This window comes from Saimiri boliviensis, chromosome X, assembly GCF_048565385.1.
Source record: "Saimiri boliviensis isolate mSaiBol1 chromosome X, mSaiBol1.pri, whole genome shotgun sequence".
NCBI classification, from domain to species: domain Eukaryota; kingdom Metazoa; phylum Chordata; class Mammalia; order Primates; family Cebidae; genus Saimiri; species Saimiri boliviensis.
Genome location: NC_133470.1, coordinates 126051897 through 126064797, shown reverse-complemented (window position 1 = coordinate 126064797; position 12901 = coordinate 126051897). Strand labels below are relative to the sequence as shown.

At 42.4% G+C, this 12901-nt stretch overlaps 1 protein-coding gene across 3 annotated transcripts in view; it reads right to left on the bottom strand.

Annotated features, from left to right (window-relative positions):
- Positions 1 to 12901, bottom strand: part of COL4A6 (collagen type IV alpha 6 chain) — a 309755-nt gene that overhangs the window by 69623 nt on the left and 227231 nt on the right. For all 3 annotated transcript variants that reach the window (XM_074391649.1, XM_039464115.2, XM_074391650.1), the window contains exon 4: positions 336 to 470. In XM_074391649.1, coding sequence (XP_074247750.1) covers positions 336 to 470 — 135 coding nt within the window. The remainder of the gene's footprint in view (positions 1 to 335; positions 471 to 12901) is intronic.

Genomic DNA, 12901 nt, shown 5'->3' with positions numbered 1-12901 from the left:
CTACTAAAAATGCAAAAATTAGCTGGGCATGGTGGCAGACACCTGTAATCCAGCTACTTGGGAGGCTGCGGCAGAAGAATCATTTGAACCCAGGAGGCAGAGTTTGCAGTGAGCTGAGATTGCGCCATTGTACTCCAGCCTGGGCGACAGGGTGAGATTCCGTCTCACAAAAAAAAAAAAAAAAAAAAAAAAAAAAAAAAAAAAAAATCAGCCTTGCATCAAACTACTCAGTAATCACATTATTTCCATAAATGAGCAGAACTGGGATGGAGAACTTCTCATCTTTACATTTGTGGCCCATGCATCAATGGGAAATCAAGCTTTGGTGGTCTCACCTTATCTCCTTTTGGTCCATAAGGTCCCAGAGGGCCTGGGGAACCCCTTTCTCCTTTCAATCCTGATAAACCAGTAGAGCCAGTGAATCCTTGAGGACCTGTTGGACCTTGAATTCCAACTGGTCCAGGTCGCCCCTAAGGCGGACAGAAGGAGTGCAGTTAGTCAATGGAAAACTTAGCATCAATACTTCTCATTTTCCCATGCACAAAGAGCCCTGTCATGACTTCACTGAATAATTCTGGCTAAGAGATCACTGAGGCATGCCAAAGTTCCAGACGTGGATCAGAAAAGGCTATTTTAGGGGCTGCTAAGCTTATTTGGATAGAACATATTTTATAAGCACATTTAATAAGATTCATGTGCACCGGGATCCTTCAACTTTGTACTTCTTAGGAGATTAGTTATTCAGGCTGGATAATATTGTCCTCTTCTTAGTTAATGCCAGGCCATCCATCAGATTGTCAAAATAGTGAAAGAACAGAACACTGGAGAGCATCACATTTTATAACTCACATCCAAATGGCCAACCACATGCTTGCAGTGAAGTCCAGAAATGGCCATGCCTAAAGAACGTTGCCCCTGGGGGCCAAAGTGGGCCCAGGAACCCACAAGCTGACCAACATGCAAGAGCTCATCTTTGTTGGAAGATCCCAGGACTCCATGACTGCACCTGGTAGCAGACAGTCACAGGGAAAACACACAGACACACGCGCATATACACACGTGAATTACTTATTTGTTTTTTCTTCCTATCCCTCTCTCCTCTCTTCTCCAATCTGTAAAGTGTTGAATGTGTAAAATACAAGGAGCCTGAGAATATCTATTAAGTATCAATTATGATAGCAAGAGGGAGCAGGCTGAGGATTTTAAATGTCCTGCATATAAAATGTCTGTAACAATTAAGTCTGAGAGTTCACACTGACATTTTAAAGTGGGCTGAGACTGAGCATTAACCCCAGTAGGTGCAACACAGGCAGGCTGGTTTATCATTTAGAACGAATCCCACTAGGGACTACATTTTCTTGGCAGAACAATGAAAACCATTAGTAATATGCATTATCTCTCAGAGAACAGAACACCGTATGAAGTAGAAAGTCCATTTTCATAAACGCTTCTCATCTCCACCTCTTGGCCCCTTTACTGACTGTCCACAATTTCTTACAAATTGGTGAAAAACTTTGAAAAGAAGCCCATTAAGCATGCCTTTTAGTATTCACCTTCAAGGTTTACTTTTTAAAAGGTCGAAAATAGGACAGATGCCTTATGCTGTGGCTACAGTTATATACTGGAGATGCAAGTGGCCACCAGCTGTGATGATCCTTTAGAGGATAATTTCAAGTGTCAGTCAGGCCCACGAAGACCCAGGACTCTTTCAAGAAGTAAAAGATGCTCTGTCCAAGGAAATGCAATTCTCTCAGGCACCACCTACCACTTAGCCTTTCCCAATACCCAACATGTGGCTTATAGAAAATGATAGGTTGCAAACTGTTTAACAGGCTTCACTCTGGAAATGATGGGGATGGAGTAACTTTTCACTTTTTAGGCTGCTACCTGCCGTTGTTGGAGCTTTGTTTACAGTGGTTCTGTTATTATTATTGTGATTTTCACAAATTCAATAAATATGTATGTAAATATGCATATGTGTATATCATATATATTAATAACGTAAAAAGAAAAAGAGCAGTACTTAAAAACATAGTGCTGTGGTGCTGTTGACAATGAGTGAGGAGGTCGAAAATGTGGGCCTACATCAATGACAGACTGGATAAAGAAAATGTGGCACATATACACCATGTAACTACTCAGCCATAAAAAAGAATGAGTTCATGTCCTTTGCAGGGAAATGGATGAAGCTGGAAACCATCATTCTCAGCAAACTAACACGGGAACAGAAAACCAAACACCACATGTTCTCACTCATGAGCGGAAGTTGAACAATGAGAACATATGGGCATAGGGAGGGGAACATCACATAACGGGGCTTGGCAGGGGGTGGGGGGCAAGGGGAGGGATCGCATTAGAATAAATACCTAATGTAGATGACGGGTTGATGGGTGCAGCAAACCACCATGGCCTGTGTCTACCTAAGCAACAAACCTGCAGGTTCTACACATGTACCCCAGAACTTACAGTATAATAAAAAAAATGTGGGCCTAGGTTTCAAGACTAATGTATATAAAACCATAGCAAATAGTACAAATTTGGAATAGAGTCTAAGTTCTGCAGGAATACAAAAAAAGAGCTGGCCATGGAAGGTTTGTGGAATGCTCACATTTTGCCCATGGCTGGGGAAAGTCATGGGTCACATTGGAAAGGTTGATTGGAAAGGTTCCAGCTGAAGTGGGCTTGGGAAGCACGGCAGGAAAGCAGCAGACTTGATGTGGCCGGACACAGGGAACCCTCAGAGGCTTGGGAACAGGGAAGAGTTGGGAGAAAAGCGGTCTTTCAGGGCTGAAAGTCATCAAGGAGCATTCAGGAGAACATGTGTGTGTCAGCATGAGGCCAGGGCTGCCTGCCTGAGGCTTGGACAAGGGAGGCAGATAAGAACCAGCTGTTGAAGAGGAGGGAACTACTTGATGGGAGAATGGCGGGAAGGATGGGCTTGCGGAGGCCATGTTATTATTAGCAAAGAGGATCCAGTCAGGGCACTGAATGCTTGACCCAAATCTGAGCCCTGCCAAAAGTTTTCCTGCATCAAGGCAGGGAAGGGGAAGAGCACAATAAATCATTGAACAGTTACTGAGAGAGCAGGTTGTGATGTGGTCCAGTCCCATCCTGCTCACACCATTAGAGAGAAGAGTCCCAGCAGCACCTGGCATGGGCACAGGGACTGGCACCTTCTACCTCTGGTACTTTATCTTTGCAAGCACGTGCTTCTCAGCAAGGGTTAGCAAGGAGACTTAGGAGGGAGGCAACTCGAGGGCTGGACCTAATAGGAACTCTGATTGCATGCAGAAAAGGCAGGGTCCCACAGCCTCCTTCCTTTCTCCTGGCTGGGTGGGTCTGCAGTATTTCTTGACTCCTCTGTTCCAGCCAGAAAGTTGAAAGGAACTCTCTCCTAGAGAACTTACAGATATTTTGAAAATTCGAATTGTTTTTCCAAATGGGTGTTTGAAAAGGCACCCCCCAGAGGAACGTGCACTTCTGGGCTGGCCCTGAGTCCTGGCTTGCGTTGATGGGCGTGCCAGCAGCCCAGCTTGAAACCTCTCACACTGAATCAAGGGCTAGAAGCAGGGCCTGTGGGAAGTCTCCAGGATTCTACTTGTCCAGAACTGCTTCCTCAGCATGATGTGAGATCCTTCTGGAGCCTGCAGTCATAGGATATGAGACAAAAAGCCTTCCCATCCACGGAGATCCTTTCATACAGTGGCACAGAACACCAGGAACAAATGAAGGTGACCAAGAAAAATAAAAGAAGGAGACCCATTTCTTCTGCGGTTGTTTTATCATCCAGATACACTTACTTTGTGCTTATAGCTGTATGATCTTTTTTCCTCATCTCTAATGCACAGGATTTCTGTCTCATTACTCATACAGCTAAAGCTTAATATAAACTAAATCAGTGGTGAATTCCCTTCCTTTCCTACTCAAGACACTATCAGTGACACTTTTCATAATGGCCAGCAGAGGTCAGTGTGAGAACATAGAGACTACACATAAGCAGGTGGGTGGGTGGGCCTCTCCCTGTACAGAGGAAAAGAAATCAAACCAGTGGCAGAGAAGCCACAGAATGTTCGAGGAGGAAGGACCCTTAGAGACCTTTCAATCCAAGCTTTATTTTATACATGAAGGGAAAAGAGGCTGAGAGAATAGGAAGGACTTGTTTGGGTCCCATAGCTAGTAGGAACGGGATGGAACTAAATAGACTGCCCGCTGCCAATATGTGGCTGTTTCCCTGTTTGCCAGTGGCAGATGTCCTACGGGGTCCTTGAGGCTGCCCCTCCACTACCCTGGGCCCGCCCCTGGGACTGTCCCCATCAGTAGGCTGCAGCAGCCAGATGCTCACACATTATTTCTTTCTTCCTAACCCTGATCATTTCACAGAACCAATTTGAAACACCATCACGGTTTGGACTGCTAGCAGAATTTCAATGGGGTTGGACCACTGCCCTGCCCTGATGCATGTCATTTATTTTGGCAAATAGACCCAGACAGGGCAGAAGGAACTCCTCCAAGTCTTTCCAATGAGCTCTCCTGCTTCCATCTGCTCAGGATTTTAAATAGGCACAGCAGGGTCTAATTCTCAAGGGAATGAGTTGGGACTTGTGTTTTAGGCCAGGAACTGCAGGTCTGCAACCAAGGCCCAGGCCGGCTGCCTCCTGACAACCACAGTGAGTTGGGATCAGTGTGCAGTTTAAGGTGACCTCTATTCAGACCCAGATAACTAGGGTAACAGACCCAGAAATGGAGCTGCCTATAAAGTAGTAGATGTATGTAGAAATATCACCTAAGAATCTTAAAAGCATATGCCTCACACTAGACACAACAGTAAAACGGGTGGAGGGAGCTTACTTTTTATAACTTAGGCCCTTTCTGCCTTTTTATCCCTCCCTTAAGGTTCCAGTGTTCTTCTCCCATAAAATTAAAATTTGTTCCCGAGGAAGAATCTGAAACACATTCCCACTGAGGCATAAATGACTGACAACAACTTAGAGCTTTACTTTTCCCAGGGGGATTTGTAGAGCAAAGCATTAAGCTAGGGGATGCAAATGGTATTTATGAAGCAGGGAAGGGAGAAGGGTGTGCAAAGGCCTGCCTAAGAATTCAGTTTTATCACAGAAGGTGGGGCTCCTTTGACAAAACCATTTTTAGTATCAACGGCTGAAGTGTAATAATAGCTCTTATGTAGGATTATTGTGAGCATTTAAATGAGTTAATGCATGTAAAACCCCTGGCAGATAGAATGAAAGCATCAATTCCCTTTTTCCTTTAGGCATCATTTATGGCAAAATGGAGAGTTTAGGACTGAGCACTCAATGTTCCCTCCCTTAAGTTTCAGTTGGAGATGCACAGACATCACTGAGGAACCCTCTTTGGGGGCAGAGATGTGCGCTTGGGAACAGATGAGCCTGTATGCCAGCACCCCACATCTGTGAGAGCATTTCTCCTTTTACATAGCACTGGTGTCCTGGTTCTCCTGGGCACTCGGCTTCTCAGTGTTTGTTTGACCTCCTCAAGGGCCTTCATCTACATACTAATGACTCCCAAATCTGAACCTCCAGCCCCGATTTCTCTTCTGAGTGTGCCATATCCTTACAGTGAATGACTTACAAACAGATGATGCATGGCCCATCACAACCTAATTAAACACTTTCCTCTTGTGCTGAGTTTTATGCTAGGCAAGCATGAATATACATGTAGGGGATGAGAAGGCAATACACAAAAGAAACACAATGCATGGCCCGTAACTCAAGGAACATTGAAGCTTGTTGGGGGAGATAAGATCATATCAGAAAAAGGTATTGGAGGTAAGGTCATTGTATTAAAGGCAAGAGATTTAATTGACTCACAGTTCAGCATTCTGGAGAGGCCTTAGGAAACGTACAATCATGGCAGAAGGGGAAGCAAACATATCCTTCTTCACATGGTGGCAGCGAAGAGAGGTACAGAGTGAAGGGTGGGGGAAGTCCCTTATAAAATCATCATATCTCATGAGAACTCACTCACTATCAAGCAAACAGCATGGAGGTATCTGCCCCCATGATTCAATTACCTCCAATTGGGTCCCTCCCATGACATGTGGGGATTATGGGAACCATAGTTCAAGATGAGATTTGGGTGGAAATACAGCCAAATCATATCAGTCATATGCAATGAATATTTAAAAGTATACTGTATATACCACAAGTGCAAGAGGAATTCAGAGATCTGTGAGCTGACAAGGGAGCAGAGGAGCAAAGAAAGACCCAACAAACTGCTAGCGAATGCATTATAAATATGAAGAACAACATATTGATGCGAATCAGTGAATTCTGTAAGTGAGGGCCAGTCAGAGGCCTGGGTCTGGCTGGAGCAGAGGTAAGATCACACAGAATCAGTAAGAAAGGGCAGTAGAGGCTAACCTACAAAAACGTCTGGATGCTGAGGGCTTAATCTGGTACATTAGCTATGTTTTGTTTTAAACTTTAGTTTGGCTTCCAGTTTGGTTCAGAATTTAGTGAAGTGGCATGATGTACTAGTTAGGTGTACAGGGTTCAGAGTCCAAAAGGCTAGGATTCAAATTCCCTCTTCACCACTGTAGGACTTCGGGACAAATGGCAGCTTCAAATTTCCTCAGCTGTCAAGTGAGGATAATATCAGAGTCTACTTCATAGGGTAATTATGAGGATTAAATGAGAAAATTGGAGTAGATAATGATGTTTGCTCCTTAGCATGCATCAGACTTATCCAGAGGTGATTAAAACACAGATTGCTGGGCTCCAGCCCCAGAGTTTCAGATTCAGTAGTTCTGGCTGAGTCTAAAAATGTGCATTTCTAACAAGTTCTCAGGTGGTGCTGACTCTACAGGGTCAAAGACCACACTTGGAGATTCCCCGTTGTAAAGAATTTAGCATTGTGCCTTCCATATATTAAATGTACAATGAAAGTTAATGGTTGTTATTGATGTACTATTATTTAGCAAATGATTATGGCTTATGCAGCTTTGGAGATCACAATATCTGAAAGGCCCTCAGCATTTCTTTATCACTATGGCTTAGGGCACCTCTTCTTCATTATGACACACCACAGGAGGAAAGGAGTGGTTGGGCAGCAAGACCAGAGACAGGAAACGCCATGAGGGGGCTATGATCTCCTAAAGAGAAATAATGGTGACCTGGACTAGGTTCATGGCAGCAAAGATGGGGAAAAGACAGATTTGAGAGAGATATTTCAGAGGCTAAAAACTAAAAAGACTTAGTGTCAGGCCGGGTGCGGTGGCTCAAGCCTGTAATCCCAGCACTTTTGGGAGGCCGAGGCGGGTGGATCACGAGGTCGAGAGATCGAGACCATCCTGGTCAACATGGTGAAACCCCGTCTCTACTAAAGGTGCAAAAAATTAGCTGGGCATGGTGGTGCGTGCCTGTAATCCCAGCTACTCAGGAGGCTGAGGCAGAATTGCCTGAACCCAGGAGGCGGAGGTTGCGGTGAGCCGAGATCGCGCCATTGCACTCCAGCCTGGGTAACAAGAGCGAAACTCCGTCTCAAAAAAAAAAAAGACTTAGTGCCATATTGGAACTGATGAGTAAAATAGAGGAAAGTGCAAATGATGACTCCAGGGTTTCTTGATTGGGCAACCGAGTCAAAGATGACATGAGAGAACTTAGAGGAAGAAGAGTCTTGGGTGGAAGATGAGCAATTCGCCTTTGGACAGGTGGAGTTTAAGATGCCTGGGTGAACATCTATAGAGATGTTCAGCAGATTTTTTTCCCACTAAACAGGAAGATTCAAGGGAACAGAGTAAGGTTTGTTCACCACTATATCCCTGGAGATGCAGTATCTGGTGTGTAGTAGACACACAAAACATATTGTGGGGAAAATGCATAATTATGAAATGATTGAAAATAGAGAATTAAATATGCACTTGGGAATCTTTGAGAAGGCTGCTTCCAAGTATCACCTGCTAGGAGCAAAACAGGATTAAAAGAATGTCACTATTCTAAAAAACTCCTTGTGGCCTTTTGAGAAGGGGAAGTAGAGATCCTTGATCTCCAGCCTAAGAATGAGGTGGCTTGATTTTTACAATTTGTCCTTACTTTACAACTGAAATTCTCATATCAGCTAGTGGGTGAGGGGAATGCAAGAACTGAACAAACTTTGGCTTCGGTACCTAGGGATCTTTCTCATAGCAATAAAATGTGGTGAGAAAGATACTACTACTAACACCCCCAAAAGCAGAATACTTAAACTTCACAACAGTTTTCTTTTCACTATTCCTTTGGATCATCACAATACATCTGCAAGGCAGGTGAAGGGCACCACGCAGCAAAGCAGTTAGCCAACAGGGCTAGCTCATGTCACACAGATGCTCAGCGGAGGAGTTGCATCAGAGCCTCCTAGTCACCTCTGTGCTCTCTCTGTTGAAACAAATGGAGATGAGTATCCATAGAGCCATATACTCCACTCTCCTAGTAACAATACTAATGAACTAGTATTGCCTGCGAAAGTAAAAAAAAAAAAAAAAAAATACTGGTGGATGAAGAATGTGTCTAGCATATGACAGATAAAGACTCATATCATGCAGATATATAGACCCTATTCTGTGACCCAATAGGCTTTGGATCAGCTTGATAATGTTAACATCATCTACAATTTGCCAACAAGAGCAGTGACCCTTTCCATCTACACACACATATGCATGCATACATAATACATACATTCATACATAGTGACTGATGTCTTGCAAAGAGTGACCTTCCCAATTTTTCAGGTCTGCCACAGCTAATAAATAATATCAGAGGATCCCTCTCAACACTCAAATGGAATCACATTTCTTTTCTAGTTCTTCAGCTATAATCAGAAGTAGCCAGCGCAGGCAGGAAGACATGCATTGACATGTTTTGTTTTCAAAGACATATACACCCATTCCATGGGTTACTGTCAGCATGTTGAAATTTTTAGAAAGACACATCCCAGACTGATAAAGTTAACTATTGCTAGGCAAGACTTTGCATCATTTCTTCTACCTGTTTACTCATATTTCTCTTCTAAAATATAATAATAACAACTTTCTTTTACCAAGAGTTTATAAAGTGCTACTCCTAGAATTCACCTCCTTTAATCTTTTAACAGCCCCAACAGGCGAGTATTAGCCTCATTTTACAGATGAGAAAACTCAAATTCAGAGAGATTAAGGAACTTGCCTGAGCTCACACAGCAAGTAACGGGTGAAGCCAATTTGCTGATAACAAAGCCTCTGTTTCTTCCACCAAGCTACACTGTCTCTCTGCATTGAATGATGCTCTGATCACAAAACCACAAACCCATTTGAACAGGGGCAGTAAGAGCTACACTGGAGAGAAAATATTGCTATTTTCATTGATATCAAAGCAAGTTATCTCAATTTAGCCACACTTTTCATTGGAATAGGTACTATTCAATAGAAATGTACTAATATAATTAACAATTAAGAAATAAGATGCACTTCAAGTAATGGCACTCCCTAGAACTTAAAAGATGGGGGATCTCTTCTGGTTCCACAATTAAAGTGGCCTTTTTACCTGGCCAGTGAGTAATGGATAACTTATCTAGGCGCTGCTAGACAAATTCTGATGTGCTATGAGTCTCGATTGCTAGCATATTAGTTTAGTGGCAGAAGGGAGTATAGAAACAGTATACTAACTTGATGAACATTAGGATGAGCAGAAATTGGAGAATTTAGTCTTTAGTCATGTCATGGTTTCTCTTACCCCTGGGAAATGTCAATAATTGTTAAAATAGGATGAAGTGGAGATGGCTACATAGAAGCAAATAAATTCATGGGAGAATCTTCAGTTCTGCCTTTCCTCCATAACACATTCATAAAACTATTATCAGAAACCATACCAAATTTTCCTTTTTTGATGTTTAATGAGAATTGCAAGAACAAAAAGTAACATAAAACTGTAAATATGATCAACAGTTGGACATAAAAATAAAAACAGAACGGCCGGGCGCGGTGGCTCAAGCCTGTAATCCCAGCACTTTGGGAGGCCGAGGCGGGTGGATCACGAGGTCGAGAGATCGAGACCATCCTGGTCAACATGGTGAAACCCCGTCTCTACTAAAAATACAAAAAATTAGCTGGGCATGGTGGCACGTGCCTGTAATCCCAGCTACTCAAGAGGCTGAGGCAGGAGAATTGCCTGAACCCAGGAGGCGGAGGTTGCGGTGAGCCGAGATCGCGCCATTGCACTCCAGCCTGGGTAACAAGAGCGAAACTCCGTCTCAAAAAAAAAAAAAATAAAAAAAAATAAAAAAATAAAAACAGAACAACAAACACCTCTGTAACTATTACAAATGGTTGAATGAGCCCCCATATCCCTTAGAATGGGCATTCCGTCTATACAAAGAGCCCCAGTGTGTAACTGAGTTTCCAGACTGCATGAGAAAATAAATCCAAATCTACCTGGAATGAATTCAACCTAAAACTAATATACCTGTTGGAAAAACATGAAATACTTAATTTGAGGATGATTTTGATTGGAAAGTTTTCTAGCAAACTTGAATTAATATCAACTTTACCTCTCAAAAAGGTCTCCTCTTTGAAGCAGAATTATAAGAGTTAGATTCAATTCCCTACTCCCGCTTTCTAGCTATATGATATTAAAAAATTTAATCTCTAGCCCTTTGTTTTCTCATCAGCAAAATGGGGTATTACTTGCTCTACCCATTTCCTTGGTTGCTTTGAGCATCAGTTGAAACAATGCATGTGAAAAGGAGCTATAGCTTCATTCCACTGACAAAACTTTGCTTTTGAAAAAAAACTCGAATAACCAAATTCCAATTGTCAAAAAAAAAACAACAACAAAAAACAAAACAACAACAACAAAAAAAACAACCCTCATTTGCTGGGCTCAAGAGGCAGTAAACCCTTAAAGAAAAGCTTTCAGTAGAAAAAAAAAATGAATAGAAAGAGGAGCAGCATTTAAATCTGTGAAAGATGGAGCAAATTGGCTGTCTCGCACAGGATTCTCATTACAGTTTTTAAATGATTAGATCTACATTTTTACAAATATATGTTTTTTAAAAATACATGGCTTAATTACAATCTGGAGCCAATCTTTTACTTTTTCTAGTGAAACATAGCTATGGTTTTATAATAAAAATTAAAGTGAGACAGGACTTGCCAGAAATTCACTTCAGAGCAATTTTTGCTGTAGTGTATCTATTCCATTAGACAAGGGATACTTTTGGCATTTTTCTCTGACATAATAAATTGCCCATCATTGATATACTACAGAACCTTTGGTCCAATACTGAGCTGGTGTGAGCTGATTGCTTCTGGATCAATGTTGACTTCCCTGATTCTCTTGTGAAAAGCCATCAAGTTTTGGGAGTGAGAGGTAACTGGGAGCAACTAACTACTATTCCTTAAACAGAAGGATTTTTAAAAGGGTAGGATCAAAGAAATTCTGTCAGGACCCCCTTATCAGCGAATTCAGGGAGCTCTGAGATGGAAGGGCAAGGAAGAGAGGGAAGCAATTTACTTACATACTTTTAAGGCTGTTCTCCTGCAAACTTACGCCCTTGTATTCATTTAGAACTAGAGGAGCATTCATATGCACACCCATGCTCTTAAAGGGATACATATTCCAATCCAAACACGCATGCCCACAGGCACAAGAGCCTACTAAAATAGTAGGGCTGCTGGTACGCTGACATAACCTACTGTATAATCATGGATTATAATGGACAATCATGGATTTGAATTCATGAAGATGGGATGACAGAGTTCCCTTCCCTTGGCCCTCACGACAATATGTAGTAGTCCCTATGGACAAGTAAAGCACTCTGCACAGACACATGCAGGTGAAAAGGAGATGGGAAGGGTATGAGGGCTCCACATTTCTGATATATTTGCTTTTTCCATCATGGACATTTGGAAGCTGGGAAGAGATCAAGCTCTGTGTGCAACAGGAAAGATGAGCAGTGGAGGTGGTGGTAGCTGTGGCAGAAATATAAAAAGTAGAAGATCCAGAGTTGTCGGTGGCATCAGGTATAAGAGTTACAAGTTTACACTGGTAAAGTGCTTCAGATTTCAAAGTGTTTTCACATGTATGACTCCATCTAATGCTCATAACAACGCTGTCCTCAATGTACTAGAGAAAGTAATTGAGGCCCAGGGGTTAACTTGTCCATGACCATGCAGTTTACAGGCAGCAGAGTGAGATCTTTAGTCCAAGACTAGTGGCTTTTCCCACTATTCCCTTAATAAAGTGACAGGTCAATTCTTGGTTAAAAATTCCCACTTAAAACGTCATGTAACTCCATAAAAAATCCTGGGTCTGGAGTGTATTGAATCCTCTTGACTCTTCCCTGCATTCTTCTTGCTGCCCAGTGTTACTCTTAGCTATCAATTATGTAGATGCACAAAGGACAAAAATCTCAAATCAGTCTACTTGTTCCACTGACAACTCATTGGTTCAGTAAACTGATGAGGTAATTTATTAGGGATAAATCAGGCAATTTGTTGATTGTTTGCTATGCCATGGTGCAACATGCTGGAAACAGAAATGAATGCAACACAGGCCTTGTCCTTGACAACTCTCAATCCAAGTTGGAAAATAGAAGTTATACATGCATATGAGTATATGCCATAAGGTATAGGAAGGCAGGAGAGATATGATTCTCAACCCAAGGACTGCTGATGAGTTTATCTTGGAGATAGAGGAGGACTTTGTATTCCTCCAAACTAGAGAGTAGAGGAAGATGCATAAAGAAAAAGACCCAGGGCACGTTTTGGTAAGCAAGAGGGAAGTGGAGGAAGCCTATTTCCAATTGATCTCAATTTTCACAACAAATGTAGGGAGTGATGTCATGGGTAGAGAGGGAAGGTATTTGAGGTTGAGGATGACTGGGGAGGGCCAGGAGATGCTATGGAAGGTGT